This window comes from Pollicipes pollicipes, unplaced genomic scaffold (genome assembly GCF_011947565.3).
Source record: "Pollicipes pollicipes isolate AB1234 unplaced genomic scaffold, Ppol_2.1 Scaffold_7231;HRSCAF=8579_pilon_pilon_pilon, whole genome shotgun sequence".
In the NCBI taxonomy this organism is placed as follows: domain Eukaryota; kingdom Metazoa; phylum Arthropoda; class Thecostraca; order Pollicipedomorpha; family Pollicipedidae; genus Pollicipes; species Pollicipes pollicipes.
Window position 1 is genome coordinate 29,198,476 of NW_023597034.1, and position 20,740 is coordinate 29,219,215.

Consider the following 20,740-nt stretch of genomic DNA (forward strand, 5'->3'; position numbering starts at 1 on the left):
GCCAGCCCTGCCTCCTGTCTGGCTCCCTGCTGTGCCAGCCCTCCTTTCTGATATATTGAAGCCCAATTATTGATAGCACAAGAACTCGTGAGCTCATGATGCCCAACAACCAAGAGGGTATGACCTTTTAACCTAGTATCAAGTGTGTACAGTTCCTTATTCGCCCGCTGACCGCGCGGAGCTGCTATTGCATGTTTTTCACGTTAACACAACGGTCAAACTTGGCTTAAGCATCGATAAATGCTTATGCACCTGACCCTTCTAACTTTTGGTCCGTAATATCTTAAGGTTCCTCCTTAGTATATCTGTTCTGCAACGTACAACAATGCCTATTTTGTTGGTGATCAAAACAGTTTACGGAACGAACGCGTCATCTGCCTATATAATAACTCGGCAAGATGCCAAAAATCGTCGGGAAGATTCATTAAGAAACTGCACATTAGTTTACTAAGAGTGCATTGGTCAAGGCGCTCTGCCAACAAACCCCAATCACTGGAGTCTGTGAGATCCGCTCTCAGAAGCCACACCGGCGAACTCCGTATCGCTACACTCCCGCCATTTAAAATTTTCCGTTCCGCCCTTCGCTTGTTCATAAGGCAACAACAAACTAAGCACCAGGAAACAAGCATAAGCTGCATTGTTAGGACAGAAATACTTGATGTGGGAGACCAATATTTCTTTTTTAAATTGAAGGAACACGCTTAAGTGCACATTATGTGACTTGATACGTCGTTGACTAGATCATGCAAAATATGTTATGAGTCACAACCGCGCCAGTCGTTTTTTATAACTATTTCTGCACTCAGTGCAGACCAACGGCAAATGTTGTCCAGACCAAATGTCTTATCGCCTGCTCCCGCCACGCCGCTGCGGCTGAACCGGACACCCTGCCGCCACAGGCGCGGCCCCGGTCGGCGACGCGTAATATCAGGGACGGGGCTGCTGGTCACGAGCCACGGGCATCGCTGGGACGGTGCGGAGCTGATGACACAGGGGCGGCCCCAGACGGCGACGCGTGATGTCAGGGACGAAACTGCTGGTCACGAGCCACGGGCATCGCGGGGGCGGTTCGGAGCTGATGACACAGGGGCGGCCCCGGACGGCGACGCGTAATATCAGGGACGGGGCTGCTGGTCACGAGCCACGGGCATCGCTGGGACGGTGCGGAGCTGATGACACAGGGGCGGCCCCGGACGGCGACGCGTGATGTCAGGGACGAAACTGCTGGTCACGAGCCACGGGCATCGCGGGGGCGGTTCGGAGCTGATGACACAGGGGCGGCCCCGGACGGCGACGCGTGATGTCAGGGACGAGGCTGCTGGTCACGAGCCACGGGCATCGCTGGGACGGTGCGGAGCTGATGACACAGGGGCGGCCCCGGACGGCGACGCGTGATGTCAGGGACGAGGCTGCTGGTCACGAGCCGCGGGCATCGCGGGGACGGTGCGGAGCAGATGACACTTCACCGCCTCACCCCGTCGGGGGAGCGGGTGACACATGATCTTACCCGGCCCTCGAGCTGTTACCGGGGTGGTCCGGCCCCGATACCAAGCGGTGTTACTGTAATCAGTTCAGTTGCTGGACTTATTTTACATTGGGTGATGTCTTCGTCCGCTCCGCTCCATTTGTTCTGAAAGGCGTTTAGCCAATCTTAATTTGGAAATTGCCAAAATCAAAAGCGGTTGAGGCCAATGGAAAATTTGCCTCGCGTGTTGTGGCCCTAGATCGCGAGAACATTTCTGAAATCACGGAGTGACAAGGTGAATATTACAATGATGAAATGCTTAATTCAAAAATAGTTCGTTGCACGCAATGATAATATTTGTTAGCAAGTTAAGAACATATTCTTGTCGCGTGACAGTTTAGGGCAAAATTGGTCTGACATCCCGAGCTATAAAACAAACTTGCACGCATTTCAACAAGAGCCATCTGTTTTTAGTACAGAGACAAACAGACTTTCTGGTCCAAAGTTCCGCGCAGCGGCACACGAAACACAGCGGCGCTGTGTTTCTTCTTGTATTTTGTTCCTGTATTTTGAAAGCAGTATGACATTTGCTCCTATATTAAGCAAGGTCACTTGACTTTTGGTTGCGATATCATCATTTGAGAGGGTGCGTGAAACGGTACTTCCAACCTGTCAAAAGGTGAAGTGGGTCATTACGTCATTATCTTCGTTTTCAAATCGGGGTTACTTTTTATGGGATGATAGGTCACGAAAGACACACTTGTGCGACCGGATGTAGGTCATCAGACAACACCGCATAGGTTTTGTCCTCAAGTGTGGAATGCAGGGTGTTGTTTTGGCCGTGGCACTCACCCCTCCGTCGTCGAAGGGGTGAGTAGGGCCAGAGGGGGCTAAGGGGCCAGTCGCCTCTGCCCAGGTGCAAGCCGGCCTGCCTTCCCCCTCCCTGGATATGCCCCTGCGCCGCCCCCGGCCGCGCGCGCGGGCCCCGTGCTGCGCCGGCCGGCTGGCGCGCTGGCATCGATCGTCGGTGGCGACGCGACGGTTCGGCGCGCGCCGCCGCCGCCGCCGCCGCCGCCGCCGCCCGCCGCCGGCGCAGTGTGAGCGGTGGCGGCGGCGCGGGCGGCGCGGCGGGCCGCCCCCAGTGCCGACGGCCGGCGGCGGCCGCGCCCAGGCAGCGGGCCGCCATGGACCTGGCGCCCTACGCGACGGCGAGAGGTGAGCGCTGGGCGGCGGCGGCGGCGGTGGGCTCCCACCGGGGCGGGGAGGCATGCTGCGGTCGCCTCTGGGAGGCTGCTGCGGCTTGCGGTGGCCGCGTAGCTGAGAGCAACGACGCAATGCAGAGGTTTGCACTTGTTGCACGAGTTTGTATGAGTGCAAAGCAGTGCTGCTTTGCACTCGCATAAACCCATGACTTACATCCACTGTTCAGTGGAAACAGCGCTGCGACCTGGAGATCAATGGCAGGAGTGAGTGATGGGGTCACTGCGGTAGCAAAGTGGAAGATCAATGATGACGCGTGCTGTTTTTATCAGACTGCTTGAATGGTGGCCTCCGAATCGCCCGAGCTAAGAGCTGGCGTTTTTCGACCGATCTCCGGGTCTGGAGCGGCACGTCCCTGCGGAGGTGCCGAATCTGCCGACTCAGCGGGCGGACGGTGCTGATCGGAACAGGAGTGCGTGCGGCTGGGCGGGGAAGAACACTGTTCGGTCTGTCGGGGCGAAGGGGGGGGGGGGGAGACAGATGGCTCTTCTCACGACAACCTCTCATCCCCTCCCTCCCCGCCCCCTCGCCTTCTCGCAGCCGCTCCTTCCTGCCTCGTGCTCCGGGAAGCGGGTGACGAGTGCTGTCGGTCGGCTAATCTTGACCCCGCGTTAGTAGTCATGTGCGGAGTCGGGGACTGGGCCAGACCAGCGTGACTCACTGGCGGGCAACAAGTAAGGGGTGCGTCAGTCCCTGTGCTTTTATCGCCCCGCCAATGCTGAGAATACTTCGGGGGTCGGTATCTTTTCGCCGGTTCTCAGGCTGTTCTGACAGGGATCAGCGGTGGAGGCGGTGGAGGCGGAAGAGGGGTAACGGTAAGGTGCTTTAAGGATTGGCTGGGGATGTGTAAGAACAGCGACATTGAATACATATGCATATAGCAACACATATAGTGGCATCCACTATTTCATGACGTTTTACGTCAGCTTATTGGAAAGATGGAAATGATCGATCCTGAAAATGGTCGTGTCCTTCCAATTTGTTGAGCTTTCCCATGCGCCTCATATAGGGATTTTAAACAATGAAAATACATGAACCGGCAAAAACCATGCGCCCTCCGAACTGGCGACATTGCGGAGTTCTGATCTAATCCCACGATCTGCCAGGGAGATGATACTGTGCAAGTCGACGCCACCCTAATCTTCTGCAGGTCTCTCGCGTGGTGCTCGCACTGCCCATCCGCTGATCCGCAAATCCCTCGCAGTGGTCCTCCCTCCGCCGATCCGCCGCCGCGGTTCTCCTTCCGCCGATCCACTGATCCACCGCCGTGGTCCTCACTCCGCCGTTTTACGGCCGTGGTCCTCGCTCCGCCGATCCACCGCCGTGATCCTCGCTCCGCCGATCCGTCGCCGTGGTCCCTCCTCCGCCGATCCGTCGATCTGTCGCCACGGCCTTCGCTCTGTCGATCCGCCGCCGCGGTTTTCCCTCCTCCGATCCGTCGATATGCCGCCACGGTCCTCGCTCCGCCGATCCGCCGATCTGCCGCCACGGTCCTCCTCGCTCTTCCGATCCGTCGCCGCGGTACTCGCTCCGCCGATCCGTCGATCTGCCGCCACTGTCCTCGCTCTGCCGATCCGTCGCCGCGGTACTCGCTCCGCCGATCCGCTGATCCGCGGCGGCAGTCCTCTCTGCGTCGGTCCGTCGCCGGCCATCAGAGCCGGCCGTCGTCGGCCGGTCCGGCGCCGGCGGCGCGTGGTCGTCGTATCGAGCCGGCTGCGGCCGCGCCGTAAATAACGCAAGCCCGACCTGACTGCCGCCGCCCGGCTCGGCCTGGAGAGCCACGCACAGCGCCGCGGTCAGACCCGGTCGGCGGCGGCCCGCCTCGGTCCCATGCTCCGGGCGGCCGGGCGGCCGCTGGGTCGTCGAGCCGGCTGACGGGGCGGCGGGGCCGGGGCGCACCGCCGAGCGTGAAGCCGGCGGTAGTTTTCCCCGCCGCGGTCGTGGCGCTTCCCAGCCGTCGGCGGCGCCGCGGCCGCCACGGCGTCCGCGCCGCGAAAGCGGACGTGTCCCCGATGGTCTGTGAACGCGTTTCTTTTGTCGGCGGCCCGCGCCGGGGTGCACCGCCGACGTTGCCACTTTCGACGCGAGGCCGTGACGTTGGAGAGGTGCATGTGGGTGGGAAGGTTCAGCCGTCACGTTTCTGAGGTGTATCTGAGGGGTTCAGGAGACGAAGCCCCCCGCCCCACCCTCATCCTGGCCTGGAGTTGCCTGGCTGAAGGCTGCAGTGGTCACACAAGGAACACACAATGAAAAACAAGAGCGCGAAAACCACAATGAAGATCTTAGTACCGAACTGACCCGGCATACTTGGCCGCACAAATGCCATACGGCAACACGGGCCTGTGAATCGTCGCACCATGAGATGTGCTCTTGGGTTCCGGGAACCGCCGTGTGCAATCATGGTTTTTCGAGACCCGTATCTATGGATGCGTTCGAAGGCAGTTTGATGTGACTTGAGTTTCGGGAGCTACTAAAGGCTTGGCATACCCTTCCTGCACCCAGAGCCCTCGAACTTTTGTGGGACAATTCGACCGTCTATGACCCTCTGACAGCTTTGCGGACCCCGGATTTGTTGCTGTCCCCTTGTTTACTTTCAGGTATCTGATCATCTCCCGATGGTTTCCTGTAATCTTGAGTGATTGGGGAATCGTCGTACGTGTCCTGATCGTTCAGCGTTTCCTTGGGCCAGTTGCAATGTCTGGGGATTTTCTAGAGTCACTTAATGCCCAGACAATGGATATTTTTGAGGTCCCTCATCGTTGTTCCTGAGGTTCTTATGTCCCAGAGCATTCATTCGGTCTCCATTGATCCACGCTGACTTAAAAATTCGCTAGACCTGTCGGAACCTCATGACCGTTTGGTCACGGGACATGTAGTTGGTCAATACGAAAATTAACAAAGTGTTCAGACCCACTGTTTCCACCTCAGAGGCCAGTCGCCAGCAAGGCCGCTTTTAGACCGCATTACTTCAAATTGAGATCCAAAAACAAGTAAAATGTGCCGCAGTTTGAACCCGGGAAAAGGAGTTATTCCGGTTGGAGTTCAGTACCTTAACATTGGCAAACGGGATGTCAACACTTGCGCGCCATTGTCAAATGGAAGCGTTGCAACACTGTAGATTGCGTCCAGACGGTAACAGCGGCTTAAAGAAAATTGGCCACTTTATGTCTGAATGGGCGGGATTATTTTCAATGACTAGCCCATGATGACCTCTTCGAGTCGCAAGATGTTTATCTCAAATTGGTCGTAGTGGCATTTACGTTAACGCATTCAACGTCTGATCAAGGTAACCACCTATCTGAGCATGTGCTTGCAGAAGAAGAGGACTCCATAGCTTCAAATAGCAACCTGAACATGTCCTTGGAGAACAAGAAGCGTGTGAACGGATATAGCAAAGTTGATAATGGACGTTTCGTGGCCATCTCGTACCTTACGCCTCCCAAACTTCTACGTGCCGCAGATTAGCAAAACATCGCTATGTTTCACCTCACACACCAGAGCGGTGTCGTGCGGATGTCCATTCCAGCAGTCCTCCGGATGCATGCGTGCCTTGGCTCCGCGCCCACCCCTCTCAGCCCCACATAAGTGACTCCAGCGCCGGCCGGCTGAGCGGCTGTGACCTCCAGCCGAGCCGGGCTGGCCCGGGCGCCGGGACCGGGGGGAGCGGCGGCGGCGGACGGGCGCCGCCAGTCCCCGCCGGACGGCCGCGGCGGCCGGCCAGCCATGCGCAGGCTCTGGCCGCGCTCCCTCCGCGTGCTGCGCGCCCCGGTCGCGTCCGATCACGGTAGGTGGTCGCCGCCGCCAGCAGCCGGCTGTGCTCGCCATCAGGTGCGCCGCGCGCCCCAGCCGAAATAGCGCCGCCTGCACGCGCGTGACCCAGATGTGCCACTCGGCCTGCAGCGCGGCGCCGTGTTCGGTGCGGCGGCGTGTTTAGCGCGGCGGCGGCGTGCCGGGAAGACGGATGGAGACGCCAGGTGACGGAACATGTCTCGTCAGAGGAGACGAAGTGTGAACACGTGCGAACGATCCGCCCGGCTCACGCGACGTTCCGCGCGTCACGTGCGACGAGCACGGTTTTCGTATGTCTGTGCAGGTCGGCACGTGCGGTGGCCAGGCAGGTCTTACGGTCACTGGTTCGAAGATCACGATCATGTTGCTGTGAAGCAGAGGCTTGCCGTCAATCCATGCTTTTTGTCATATTCGAGTCACGAGATTTGTCATCTGTCAGCAGTGGCGATGTTGGTAAATGTTATTACCTCACAGAACAGCAGTCAAGCAGCGGCACTACTCTCAACATATCAGTGACGTAGAACACCGCAGTAATGTATAGACTCTGATCTAAAAACCATGCAGTTATTTCCTCTTATTCTCTTGTCAGCCAATGTCATTTGCATGACTGAAACTTTATGGAAGCTCTTGGTGGTTAAGAAGTAGGCTCTGGCATAGCCAGCTAAGACTCCTAACTGGTGTTCCACCCAGCACTTGACCAAGTTAGAAGTTCAGCCACCTTAGTTCGAAGAAACTCTTCTAATGGTTCGCGAGGCCGCCTCACTGCACTCGGGTTAAAATGCGACGACGGTGTGTGCTAATACTGCTCCGACATAGTTGATGTCATGGGCAGATTTTTGCCAGCGAAACTCGTCACTCCTGCTGTCAAAAAGCCGTCATATATCCATCGGAAGCAAAATATCTGGAAATTGTTAAAACAAGGCTTCTCAATGAAATACGAACGTCCACCTGTGCAGTAAGGCTGAGGTCTGAGATTACCGGCCACACCCAGTGATGACCTAAGACACGACGCGGGAGGCGTCGTCCCAAATCTCGTCCTCAGCCGGCTAAATGGGACCATTCTCATCCTCAGCTGGCGGCGCTTTCAATCTCCGGTTGCCGGCACGCCTTTGTCTGGGCATGCCGCCCAGCGGCGGCGCCGCGGCACACGCCGTGGCCCCAGCGGCCGCGGGCGCCCGGTGAGCAGACAGACAGACAGCCGGGCGGCAGACGGGCGGCGCTCTGACCCGGGTGACCTTGTGTTGCAGACGATGTGGTCCGACCTCCGCCCGGCGCCCTGTCCAGCCGAGACGTGGCCGACCTGCTGCGGCGCCGCTACGCCATTATCACAGGTCAGTGCGGGTCAGGATAGGTCGGTCAGCGTTACAGGATATTAAACGTCATAGGTCAGTCAACGTCCTAGGTCAGTCAACGTCATTGGTCCGTCAGTGTCATAGGCCACTGCGGGACAGGATAGGACAGTCAGCATCTCACGTCAGAGCGGGTCAGGATAGGGCAGTCAGCATCTCACGTTAGAGCGGGTCAGGATAGGATAGTCAGCATTTCACGTCAGAGCGGGCCAGGGTAGGGCAGCCAGCATCTCACGTCAGAACGGGTCGGGATAGGATAGTCAGCATCTCACGTCAGAACGGGTCAGGATAGGATAGTCAGCATCTCATGTCAGAGCGGGTCAGGATAGGATAGTCAGCATCTCATGTCAGAGCGGGCCAGGATAGGGCAGTCAGCATCTCACGTCAGAACGGGTCAGGATAGGATAGTCAGCATCTCACGTCAGAGCGGGTCAGGATAGGATAGTCAGCATCTCATGTCAGAGCGGGCCAGGATAGGGCAGTCAGCATCTCACGTTAGAGCGGGTCAGGATAGGATAGTCAGCATCTCACGTCAGAACGGGTCAAGATGGGTCAGCCAGCGTCACATGTATGTACGGGTCGAGATAGATCAGCCATCATCACAGTTCAGTATAGGTCAGGATAGGTCAGCCAGTGACCCAGGTCAGTCAGCGTCATAGGCCAGTGTGGGTCAGGATAGGTCAGCCATCATCACATTTCAGTGTAGGTCAGGATAGGTCAGCCAGCGTCACATGTATGTACGGGTCGAGATAGATCAGCCATCATCACAGTTCAGTATGGGTCAGGATAGGTCGGCTAGTGTCCCAGGTCAGTCAGCGTCATAGGCCAGTGTGGGTCAGTCGCATGTATGTACGGGTCGGGATAGGTCAGTCAGCATCACAGATCAGCGTGGGCCAGGATAGGTCAACTAGCATCAAGGGCACAGGGGGTCAAAAGAGGTTAATCAGCGTCACAGAGGTCATTGCGTGTCAGGATTGGTCAGCCATCATCACATTTCAGTGTGGGTCAGGATAGGTCAGCCAGTGTCCCAGGTCAGTCAGCGTCATAGGCCAGTGTGGGTCAAGATGGGTCAGCCAGCGTTACATGTATGTGCGGGGCAGGATAGGCAAGTCAGTGTCACAGGTTATCGTGGGTCAGGATAGCACAGCCAGCATTACAGGTCACTGTGGTTCAAAAGAGGTCAGTCAGCGTCACAGAGGTCAGTGTGCGTCAGGATAGTTCAGCCACCATCACATGTCAGCGTGGGTCAGGACACGTCAGCCAACGTCGAATGTCTGTGCGGGGCAGAACACTCCCGTGGTAGTAGTTACACATCACCGCTGTATAGGTCAGCCAACGTCACATGTCTGTGCGGGGCAGAACACTTCCGTGGCAGTAGTTACACATCACCGCTGTATAGGTGAGCCAACGTGGAATGTCTGTGCGGGGCAGAACACTCCCGTGGCAGTAGTTACGCATCACCGTTGTATAGGTCAGCCAACGTCGAATGTCTGTGCGGGGCAGAACACTTCCGTGGCAGTAGTTACACATCACCGTTGTATAGGTCAGCCAACATGTCTGTGCGGGGCAGAACACTCCCGTGGCAGTAGTTACACATCACCGCTGTATAGGTCAGCCAACGTCACATGTCTGTGCGGGGCAGAACACTTCCGTGGCAGTAGTTACATATCACCGCTGTATAGGTCAGCCAACGTCACATGTCTGTGCGGGGCAGAACACTCCCGTGGCAGTAGTTACACATCACCGCTGTATAGGTCAGCCAACGTCACATGTCTGTGCGGGACAGAACAATCCCGTGGCAGTAGTTAGACATCACCGCTGTATAGGTCAGCCCACGTCGAATGTCTGTGCGGGGCAGAACACTCCCGTAGTAGTAGTTACACATCACCGCTGTATAGGTCAGCCAACGTCACATGTCTGTGCGGGGCAGAACACTCCCGTGGCAGTAGTTACACATCACCGCTGCATAGGTCAGCCGTCACCACATGCTGATGGAGGCTGGGATAGATAAACTATCATCACAGATGGTGGAGGCTTGTTGGGATTACCATTATTCCCCATCATCATCACAGGTTAGTTGAGTTTGAGACAGTTTAGCCATCGTGCAGGTGAGTAGAGATCAGAATAGTTTAACCATAACCGCATGCCAGGGAAGCTTAGGATAGGTCAGCCGTCATTGCCGGCGAGTGGAAAGTCTGTGCCGGGCGAGATGGGCCATTACAGGACAGGTCAACCATCATCTCCTTTTATTGCACGTTGAGGTGGGGATATCACCGTTACAGATCAGTGGTGGTCGGGATGGGTCAGTTTAGGGTCAGTGAATTTCGCAGTGGGGTCGCAGCAGCACTCAAGATTTGAGAGGGTTGAACCTGTACGCTCAGACGTACATGACAGCCTTTTTTCTCCGCCGAGATGTTCGGCGGCGCGTTCGGTCAAGTGCCCTGCGTTGCTGGACTGCGGAGAGTTAGGACAACTGTCATGCCTGTTGGGCCTGGGATACAAAACATGCGGGATGTTTGCCGTTCGCGGCATGTCCCCCGTGCTCCCTGCAGTGGATTGTTAGCGTTAGAAGCAAAGCACACAAGTGTCAAGTGCAAGTCGGTTTCACGAAATGTTACCGCCAACCTTTTCTGCCTATCTCAAACTGTCCCAAAACATCTCAAGTGTAAGTAATAAGAGGGGTCTCGGAATCTCGTTCCAACAAAGCGCCGCCGGGTCGCGACATTGGCTACGATCTCCTTGCAAAGTTTCGGGGCCCGAAATAGAAGATCGCCCCGCCTTGATGCCGACTGAGCTGTCTGCGGCCCGCGGCCCGCCCCATGCCACCGGCCAAATGCCGCCGGTGCCGTCCACGGTCGGCTGGTGCGCCTCTCAGGGCCGTCTAGACGCGGTCTTCACCTTGCCGCGACCCTACTCCCCGCGCGCCACGGTCCGTTTGTATGCTGATTCATTCATGAACGGCTCGCCGCGCGCTAACGTCAGCGGGGAGGGGAGGGGATGAGTTCACCGCCTTGGCGACGCCGCCGCGAGTATGCGTGCAGCAGTCCGGCCGCCCTGAACTGGCTGGAAGGCTCAGTCCGGGCCTGATGAGCGTATGATCAGCGGGACCGAGGTGCACTCACGGGGCCACTCGCTTGATTCAGGTTACGCGCGTCAGTCGTCGCTGGTGATTTTGCCAGGCATTGTGATGAGATCGATCATAGCATTAACCTCGGCCCGAGGTTATTGGTGCCTGGCGAACCATCAATCTCACCCAAAGGCCACAGAGAACGGCAGTGGCGCGCGGTGCACTGGCACTTGGCGGACCTCGATCGAGACAGTCATTCGCATTTTAGACTCGCGCCTCAGATGGATCGTTATGTGTTTGGCGACGTCTTTTCATCTATGGGCCCTCACCTCGCGCCTGCAAAACGCCGGTGATGTGCATTGTCCATGATGGAAAAAGATCGGCGTTTCCTTTTTTGTAACTAGCTGACTCGAATGTCCGCCGCTCATGGTTACGAGAAACCGACCCCGTGCGCATCAGAGCAAATAAATTTCACATCGTTGATTTTCCCTAGAAGTGTCCGGAAAATGCCTTGTCATCCCCGCTCGACTTGATGGGAAATTCAACTTTTGCTCAAACGAACCGTTGGTTTAACGCATTAGTAGCTGTCCTGCTGATGACCACATAGGTAATATGGCCGAAACGCTCTACTCTCATTCCGGATCACATTACATGGACATGCGAACCAGAATGGGTTTCATAGAACCACAAGGAATCAATGCATGGATGTTTCAGGGCGGATATACCGAACATTTCGGTGCATATGTCACTGAGATACCGGAGAGAATGTCATACAGTGCTTAATGAGCTACATAAACAGTCCGTTGTGGATTCCAGCGACATTCCAGAGTGGATTCCACACAACTTACAGGGTAAGATTCCGTGAATGGATTTCCCTCCGCCCGAACGTTTGTCGGGCGAAATGAGACCGCCGACGCGAAAGTCCGGCTTTCTGACTGAGCCATTTGGGCCGAATTGAAACAGCGTCTGTCAGAACGAATTCCTCACATGCTAATGCAATCGCGGCGCCGACGCGACGTGCGGGACAGCCCCGTCCGCGGCTGAGAAGGAAGCCATTTCAAACACAGACGTGACTCCATGCCTCCCATCGCGCGAGCCAACTCGACAGACGGCGGCGATCGGTTCTGCAATCTCCAGCGTAAAGCCCTGAGACTGAGCAGTCACAGCGTAAAGCCCTGAGACTGAGCAGTCGCTTTCGCCCGGTGCCGAGTGCTGTGGCGCATCTGTGGCGGAGCAGGGGCAACATCCAGCGTCGTTCGTGAGCTAGAGGGAAATGTAATAAGCACATTACTTGAACATGTATTTCAAACGTTAAATCTGGTTGGCGGAATACAATCACTTGCTCGCGTCAAGCGCAGTGCATCGGTCCCAGCTGACGTCATGAAGCTGACCTGCCATTCCGCAGGTCAGCCGCCAGCACAGTAAGTGCAGGGAACTGCCTGTACACCAACCGCCGGCCATTAGCGCCGGCCACTGGCTTTGTGGCCAGACGCTCATACGAACCCAGCCGAGACCGGGAGCTACCGTCAGCCGAGTCCCACCCCCACTCGCTGCCGTCACCCCCGGCGGCCCCGGCGTCACGTTCTCGCGGTCGGCCGCGCCAGCGCCGCGCCGGCGCCGCGCCGGCCGGAATTGTCTCGTTATCCGTGGCGCTAGTGCCGGCTGCCCGCCGCACGTGACACCCGCGCTGGGTCGGTCAGACACCCCCGACTTTGTGTGGGACTGACCGGGATGTGAGTCAGCGAGCGGTCCCGCGCAGCTGGAGGAAGGGTGCATCGTGGATGGGAAGTGGTTAGGGCAGCCTCTGATGTGGGCTGCGCACCAAAGAGCTCGTGTTATTCCAGAACGGAACGGGCTCACAGAGGGCCTTGATGTGTCCCTGTGCGGTACAAAGCGGTCGCGACCAACATTAAGACTGAAACGGACTGAGAGAAGTGCTGGCATGCCTGGGGTGGTGCGGTGGTGTGCCGGTGCGGTGTGGCGGTGTGACGTGATGATGTGGCGCGCTGGCGACGTTAGCGCGGGGCCGTCGCTCCCCAGATGACTGACACGGAGAGTGAAGGGCCCGCTGGACCCCGCGTTAGCGCGGGGCCATGGCTCCCCAGATGACTGACACGGAGAGTGAAGGGCCCGCTGGACCCCGCGTTAGCGCGGGGCCATGGCTCCCAGATGACTGACACGGAGAGTGAAAGGAGGCCCGCTGGACCCCGCGTTAGCGCGGGGCCGTCGCTCCCAGATGACTGACACGGAGAGTGAAGGGCCCGCTGGACCCCGCGTTAGCGCGGGGCCGTGGCTGCCCAGATGACTGACACGAGAGTGAAGGGTCCGCTGGACCCCGCGTTAGCGCGGGGCCGTGGCTCCCCAGATGACTGACACGGAGAGTGAAGGGCCCGCTGGACCCCGCGTTAGCGCGGGGCCGTCGCTCCCCAGATGACTGACGCGGAGAGTGAAGGGCCCGCTGGACCCCGCGTTAGCGCGGGGTCGTGGCTCCCCAGATGACTGACACGGAGAGTGAAGGGCCCGCTGGACCCCGCCAGCGATCCGCTCGTCCAGTACTCGCGGAGGCAGCACGTACGGCACCTCGCCAGTGCTGACCCGCGGGCGCAGTCGGACGGCGATCTACGCTCGCGGAGCGGTGGCCTGTGATCGTCCCGTGGTGACCAGTGGTGCCGGTCAGCCCCCTCGTCGGAGCCGGCGATGTGATCACGAGCGCGACAGCCGCGGCGACACACCGCACGTGACCGCCCGGAGCGGCCACCGGGACCGCCTCCGCGCCGCTCCGCCCGCCGCCGGCCCGCCACCGGCGCCGCCCATCCCTCTCCTTCCGCTCCCTCCTCACGCTAATGGAAGGACACCGGCCGGGCTGCTATTTTAAATGGATGAATGCGTGTCGGGCGCGCTAGATTGGCGCAGAGCGTCTCCGGGATCGCCGGCAGCTCACGGCTTCCGGGGTCGAAGGAATCGAAAATACAGGACGGCGCCGATCCGCCAGGTGCCCGAATTGACGTCACTGGTATGTCACTCGTTCATCACGGGATGGTGATGGCTGCAGACACGGACTGATGCGGTTGCAATTTCGGGCTGGCCTGATGTGCGCAGGACTGGTGACTGCTGGCAGCTGTAGACACGGGCTAGTTGTAAATGGTGCCGCGGGGTAATGCCGCCCGGAAGACATAGACGGGTGACAGATATGAACTATAGCTGCCAGGTGCCAACAGAGATACTCTGCACAAATGGATCACTTGCAAGCCATTAGCCCGTGTCACTCAAGGAAGCGTGATTGGCACAGGTCTGGACTTTCCGTAACGCAAACGCGCACTTCTACAACACCTCGACACACCGTCACAGACAATGTTGCCAACAGCTACGTGTCGTCACTGATACCGACTGTTTCTTCTGGAACACATGCGGTCCCTGAACCCCGAACTATCTGCAAACGTCTGCTTTAAAGTTGCTTTACACCTTTCTTTACATATGAGTTGCCTTTGAGAGGAGTGCAGGCAGCCGAGAGCCCATGTGAAGCGTGCAGTTTCATATGGACGGTGGCGAAGAATGGTCAGAGGGCGTGACAGATCACCGGGAATCGCTGAGGAGAGGCAAGACGGATGCCCAGCCCACGTCTGTTTAACAAGTCTGGCCACGCGCACCACCATCCAATATCCCGCGATGGCGGGCGGCTGTGCGCGCTGGGGGGGGGGGGGGGGGGGGCGGATCGCCGTGCATGGCAGAGCTACTTGGACTCACAGGTATTCACGGCGCAAGCGCGGCGTGAAAGGGCGCGGACGCTGCCAAGTGCGCCACGGGACTGGCGTGCTCACGGGGAAAACTGCTGCCGGACGAGACGAGCAGCGCCACCCTGCCAGTCATGCGCTCACGTTTAGCGGGGTGACCAGCGGCTCCGAGCACAAAAACTCTGAAATGGCTGAACGAAAGCCCCGTAGGTGAAAAGCTCACCCTTTTTCGTGGCGGACGCTGTTGCTTTTAACTGCATGCCGGTGATTAACAGCAACAAAAACGAGCGGGATCAGAGAGGGTTGCTACAGGTAAACACGCCCAGGTTTCTGAGCAGTCATCGCCTGGCGACTTGCGCGCCTGCGTCCCTAGAAGCCTGGTGGGCGTCTGTCTACAACTGTGCGGAGCAATAACGTGCATCGAGCGACGTCGGGCTGGAGCAGAACACAAATAGACCCCGGCTGCCGTGGCGAGTCACGAGATGAGAGGCAAGCCACTGGCGGAGCCCTGGCCAGTCGTAAACAGCTTGTACCGTACACGGCCCGGCGATGTTGGTCGCTGCAGACACGCCTGGAAAGTCTCCGGAGAAAGTGAATTCCTGTGATGTTTTGTTAACTGCATCTGTGTTGCAGCGGGTGGGCGGCCGTGGGGGGGGGGGGGGGGGGCGGAGGGGAGGTGGCGGCGGACTCAGTAGCGCGATCACGCAGTACGTGAACACGACGAGACGTGCATGAATAATGGGCCGGCCTCCTCTGATGCCGGTGGTGCGGTGGATGTGAACCGCGGTCAGCAGCCGCGGCGATGTGATAGTAAGCGATCGGATGCCCGCTTCAAACCGCACTGCGTGACGTCACGAAATGCTGATCACTCCACGCCGCAGTATGTGTGGCGCAGGTCTCGGTACGTCGCGTAGGAAGCGGCAGGCGGATGCACGTTGGGCTGTGCTCACGGGCTGTCGGTACCTCTGTGGAGGCGCGTTTCCAGCTAGGCTCATCAGCAGTGTAGCCGTACGGCCGCAGGGGCGTTCAGTAGGAAGCCGGTAGACGGAGGGCTAGCGGGAGAGGCGGCCCCAGCCACTGCGGCACCGAGCCTGACGCAGCGAGCCCGCGCCGTCAGGGGAGGCCCTTCCCTGGCCGGCGGGAGAGGCGGGTTCCCGTCGCCGCGGCACCGAGCCCAACGCGGCGAGTTCGCGTCGTCAGAGGAGACCCTTCTCTGGCCGGGCCGCGGCACCGAGCCTGACGCGGCGAGCCCGCGCCGTCATGGGAGGCCCTTCCTTGGCCGGCAGGAGAGGCGGCCTCAGCCACTGCGGCACGGAGCCTGACGCGGCGAGCCCGCGCCGTCAGGGGAGGCCCTTCCTTGGCCGGCAGGAGAGGCGGCCTCGGCCACTGCGGCACCTAGCCCAACGCGGCGAGCCCGCGCCGTCAGGGGAGGCCCTTCCCTGGCCGGCAGGAGAGGCGGCCCCCAGTCGCCGCACCAACGAGGCCGACGCGGCGGGCTCGCGCCATCAGGGGAGGCCCTTCTATGAGCGGCAGCACAGTGGCCTCTTCTGCAATGCGTACGACGCGAATTCAATAACCCGCATAAGTACAATACCACAGGAAACGTATCACAAATGTCACGTCAGATTGCTACAAGGACTTAGTGGGATGGTTGCGACGCAGTATTTGAAATTAATCCCTCAACCTACTGAGGTGAACGATGCTTCGAACAGAGCAGTTAACAACTGCTACTGTTTGAAATTTGAAGTTAACTAACTCACCTTAATGACATGTCATCTACCATGCAAAAAAAAATATTTTTGATGTTGACGGCCTCCGTAGCACCGGACCGGGCGCTGCCCCGAAGCCTCGTCGCAGCGCCGCTCCTGGAAGACACAGACCCCCCTCCCCCTGACGACCTCTGCCGTCGGCAGGCGGCCGCTGCTTGGGCTGCCCGATCCTGACGCTGCCCGACCCGGCCGTGGCGCCGGAGCCGTGCTGGGTGTCAGACGACGAGTACCGCCAGCTGGTCATCTACCTGACGTCGGTGCCCGTACTGGAAGAGGCCGACCAGGGCTTCATCCTTGTCATCGACCGCCGCCAGGACCGCTGGAGCTCGGTCAAGGCCGCCCTGCTGCATATCGCCGTGAGTGACGTCACAGTGCCCCCGCCGGCACCGCCGTGTCCCCCCCCCCCCCCCCACTGCCCCTCTCCCCGGCACTGCTGTGTACCCCTGCATTATCCTGCGACACTGCTGGTCACTCGGCACTGCTGTGTCGGTGTTCCCAGGGGTCGGGTGTGCGGCGCGTTGGTTTGGTCAGCTTTTTGTGATCAAGAATTGTGCTTCGAGGTGGCTGGATTCGCCATTGATTTATCGAATCGATCCTGACGATAAACATAATGAGCCGAAGCATCATTGGATCAGTGTTCTCTGATTGGAAAGTGACGAAGATAAAAAGCATTAGGGATCCTCATTTCTCGTTGTTACCGGGTGACACTAAATCGGATTCTGGCTGACTAAATCAAGCATCCACGCATCGCGCGGCAAGAACCTGTGATTCGTATCGTTACAGAGATCTTTCTCCCGAGTTCGCAGGGATCGGCGAGTCCAGAGCCTTCTCGGAGTCTGAAATATCGAGCCTACTGTATAAGTCTGATGTCTTTGAGGGGGAGGGTGGGTGGGCTGTAATAGGTTCGTATTCTAGACCCCCAACACCCGCGATCCCCAAACTACTCGATGTGAGCACAGACATGAGTGATGTTTGTACCAACGCGTGACTTGTGGTATCCCTCACATACTCAGGGCCTAAGCAGCCCGTCTTGCCGAGCCTGCTCCCCCCCCCCCCCCGCCGTCCGCGGTTTGGCCCACTGTCGAATCATTCACCCGTGCAACGCCGCGGCCGATTGCAGGCCTTCTTCCCGGGCCTCATCACCGCCTGCTACGTCCTGCGGCCGTCCAGCTTCCTGCAGAGGACCTGGTCCGACCTCAGCTACAAGTTCAGCCGGGACGACTTCAAGTTCAAGGTCGGTCGGTCAGCAGCGTGCCAACGGCCACGAGAGACCCCGAGCGACGCCAGAGGGTATTCCGAGGTGGGGGGGGGGGGGCGGGGGGGGGGGGGCACCGGAAAGCCTCGCGTGTCGGAGCTGACGCGGAACGTGGCTCTCGACGGCCACCGTAGGCTGACGTGGGAACATGGCTCTCGACGGCCACCGTAGGCTGACGTGGGAACATGGCTCTTGACGGCCACCGTAGGCTGACGTGAGAACATGGCTCTTGACGGCGACCGCAGGCTGACGCGAGGGTCTCGGCCCGAGAACGAGCGCTGCAGCATCGCAATCGTTGCAGCAAGAGACATCATCTGTTACGGCGATCATGTGGTTGTCGCAATAGCTGCAACAATTAGATGATTGTGACCAGACAAGTGTTGGCAGGAGCATCACGGCTTAAACTCTCCAAGAATGTTCTCAGCAAGGCCACATTGGACTTTGCAGCATGTTTAACTGATAACCGACCGCTCAGCTGTTGCAGGTCTTTAAACTGTGTTTCCTGTTATCTTTATAAAACTTAACGAGAAAAGAGAAAAAGCGCGGCAAAATACCGAACCCCTCCATCCTGCTCAGTATGCAAAGCACCGTTAAGCCGATTACGGTCCGACGCCTGCCAGCTGACGCCCGACGCGGCGACGCCCCCTGCCGGTCGGCGTCGGCAGCTGCAGCTGTGTAGCCGCCGCGCCAGCTGGGCCGCGGCCCGAGGCTGCCGACTGTTGAGCCCGCTGGGCGCGCCCCCTGCCGGCCGCCGTCGGCAGCTCCAGCTGTGCAGCCGCCGCGCCAGCTGGGCCGCGGCCCGAGGCTGCCGACTGTTTAGCCCGCTGGGAGTGGGCGATGACGGTCGGGCTCAGCTCGTGAAGTGGTGGCCGTTTGTCGCCAGCCGGGCCATAAATCAATAACGCAGCCGTGGTGAAGGCAGCGTCGGGTGTGTGCCAGTAGGCCGGCTGACCTTGCGTGCTTCTGATGCCGAGACGTGCCGTCGCATACCTGAGCTGTGCAGCGTCTGGCCGGAGTCGTGTCCAGACTGGCTACCGCGCTGCCGGCGGCGTCCTGTCTGTGCACTTCCTGGCCGCACGGGCTCAGACTGCGGACATTGACAGACATACAGACTATGTGTGGCCGCGCTGTCGACGGCCGTGTAGGTGCGTGGCATGAGCCACGCACCTACATGCTGTCGCCCATCTAACTAAGTGTCTCCAGACTGTGATCAGTCGAACCATGTGCATCCAGTCAACGGGCCATATTTCCAGACTGTGAACTTCTGGACTGCGTACGTGACGTCCAGGCTATGACAATTCAGACGGCTGCGTGCAGCCTCAGCCGGCGTTCCGTATCACTGCGCCTGTTCATGGCGTGCCCGCTTGACCTTTCGTGTCCCCGCCGCTGTAGGTGGTCATCTGCAGCTCGCTGGATGAGCTGCACGCCCACGTGTCGCCTGACCAGCTCACCGAGGATCTGGGCGGCACCGTCCCGTACGATCACGAGCAGTGGATCCAGCAGCGGCTGGTAGGTGGCACGCGTCCGGACCCGGCCTGGGCGGCACCATCCCGTACGATCACGAGCAGTGGATCCAGCAGCGGCTGGTAGGTGGCACGCGTCCGGACCCGGCTCCACGACCGCGACCGCGCTCGTGCAGAGCGGCACCGACGGGTACCCCTGTCCAGTTTTGGCCGCGTGTCCAGTCGCCACGGTGCGGCGATACGTGTCGTGGGATTATGTGCTTGAAGGGTGCGAAGCATTGCACTTTTGCACGCATGTCAACCGTCAGAGAGGATATGACTGATTGTTATCAGTTTGACTGATTGATCGTTGTGATATTGATGATTGTTATTGTTATTACTATAGTTTGAGCCTTCTGATTGTGCAGATTTCTGGGATCAGAGTCCACGCCAAGCAGCGCTTATTACGTGACCTCCGACCGCACCATACGGTCGTCGTATTCGGGTCATTGCAGAACTTTGTGGCGAATGTTTAACGTGCCACAATACTCCACGTGAAACCATCCTGCCCTTTGACGTCACCTGACCTTTAGCGCGGCCGCTGCCAACGGCCACAGGCTATTGCAGTCGGCGGCAAATAGCTGACGCTTTAAAGCGACTCCAACCTCCTGCCACGATTGGGTGAATTCTGAATAAAGGCACTCCTAACCAACTGAGCTGCGGTGACGGGCGATCTTACTCCAACGGTCCAGACGATCTCCTATGCCGGGGTCCTATTGCGGGCGAGAGGGACAGGCAGAGATGGCGCCCATCGCAAGCGCGGCACCTCGTGGGGCTGCGCTCCCTGTTCCTGCGCGGAACATATTTGGGCCATCGAGAGATGTTCTCTCTCAAAGCGGCGCGTACCAAAACCTGCCACCAATGGTGGTGAATCTGTATGGGGCGGGCCAGCCAGATCAGCCAGATCGGCGGATCAGCCAGCAGCGGATCAAGTGCGTGGCGGATCAGTGTGTGGCGATCAGCCAGCGACGGATCAGTGTGTGGCGGATCAGTGTGTGACGGATCAGCCAGCAGCGGATCAGTGTGTGGCGGATCAGCCAGAGACGGATCAGTGTGTGGCGGATCAGTGCGTGACGGATCAGCCAGTGGCGGATCAGTGTGTGGCGGATCAGCCAGCGGTGGACCAGTGTGTGGCGGATCAGTACGTGGCGAGCCAGTGTATGGCGGATCAGTGTGTGGCGGATCAGCGTATGGCGGATCAATGTGTGCGAACCAGTGTGTGGCGGATCAGTGCGTGACGGATCAGTGTGTACCGGATCAGTGTGTGGCGGATCAGCCAGCGGCGGATCAGTGTGTGGTGGATCAGCGTCAGACTGACCTGCCGTTGACCAGTCCGCGTCCGTCGCTGCCCGACTCTGCCGACCCGACTCAGGTATCGGCCCGTTTCAGGACCTGGAGAAGTTTTCACTGCGCTCCCAGGAGATCTCCACGGCGCTGGAGCAGTTCCTGTTGCGGCTGCAGCAGACAGAGTTCCCTCATGATGTCGGCACCACAGAAAACATGCTCAAGAGCCAGGTAAGCAGTGTATGCTGCTGCCTTGAAGTCCAAAATGT

General features: G+C 58.8%; 1 protein-coding gene across 1 annotated transcript in view; it reads left to right on the top strand.

Annotated features, from left to right (window-relative positions):
* The first annotated feature begins 2,605 nt into the window (after nucleotides 1-2,605).
* Nucleotides 2,606-20,740, top strand: part of LOC119109959 (guanine nucleotide exchange factor DBS) — a 40,089-nt gene continuing 21,954 nt past the window's right edge. The window contains exons 1-6 of the mRNA XM_037233703.1: nucleotides 2,606-2,680; nucleotides 7,762-7,845; nucleotides 16,575-16,786; nucleotides 17,551-17,664; nucleotides 19,078-19,194; nucleotides 20,577-20,702. Coding sequence (XP_037089598.1) covers nucleotides 2,650-2,680; nucleotides 7,762-7,845; nucleotides 16,575-16,786; nucleotides 17,551-17,664; nucleotides 19,078-19,194; nucleotides 20,577-20,702 — 684 coding nt within the window. The 5' untranslated portion in view covers nucleotides 2,606-2,649. The remainder of the gene's footprint in view (nucleotides 2,681-7,761; nucleotides 7,846-16,574; nucleotides 16,787-17,550; nucleotides 17,665-19,077; nucleotides 19,195-20,576; nucleotides 20,703-20,740) is intronic.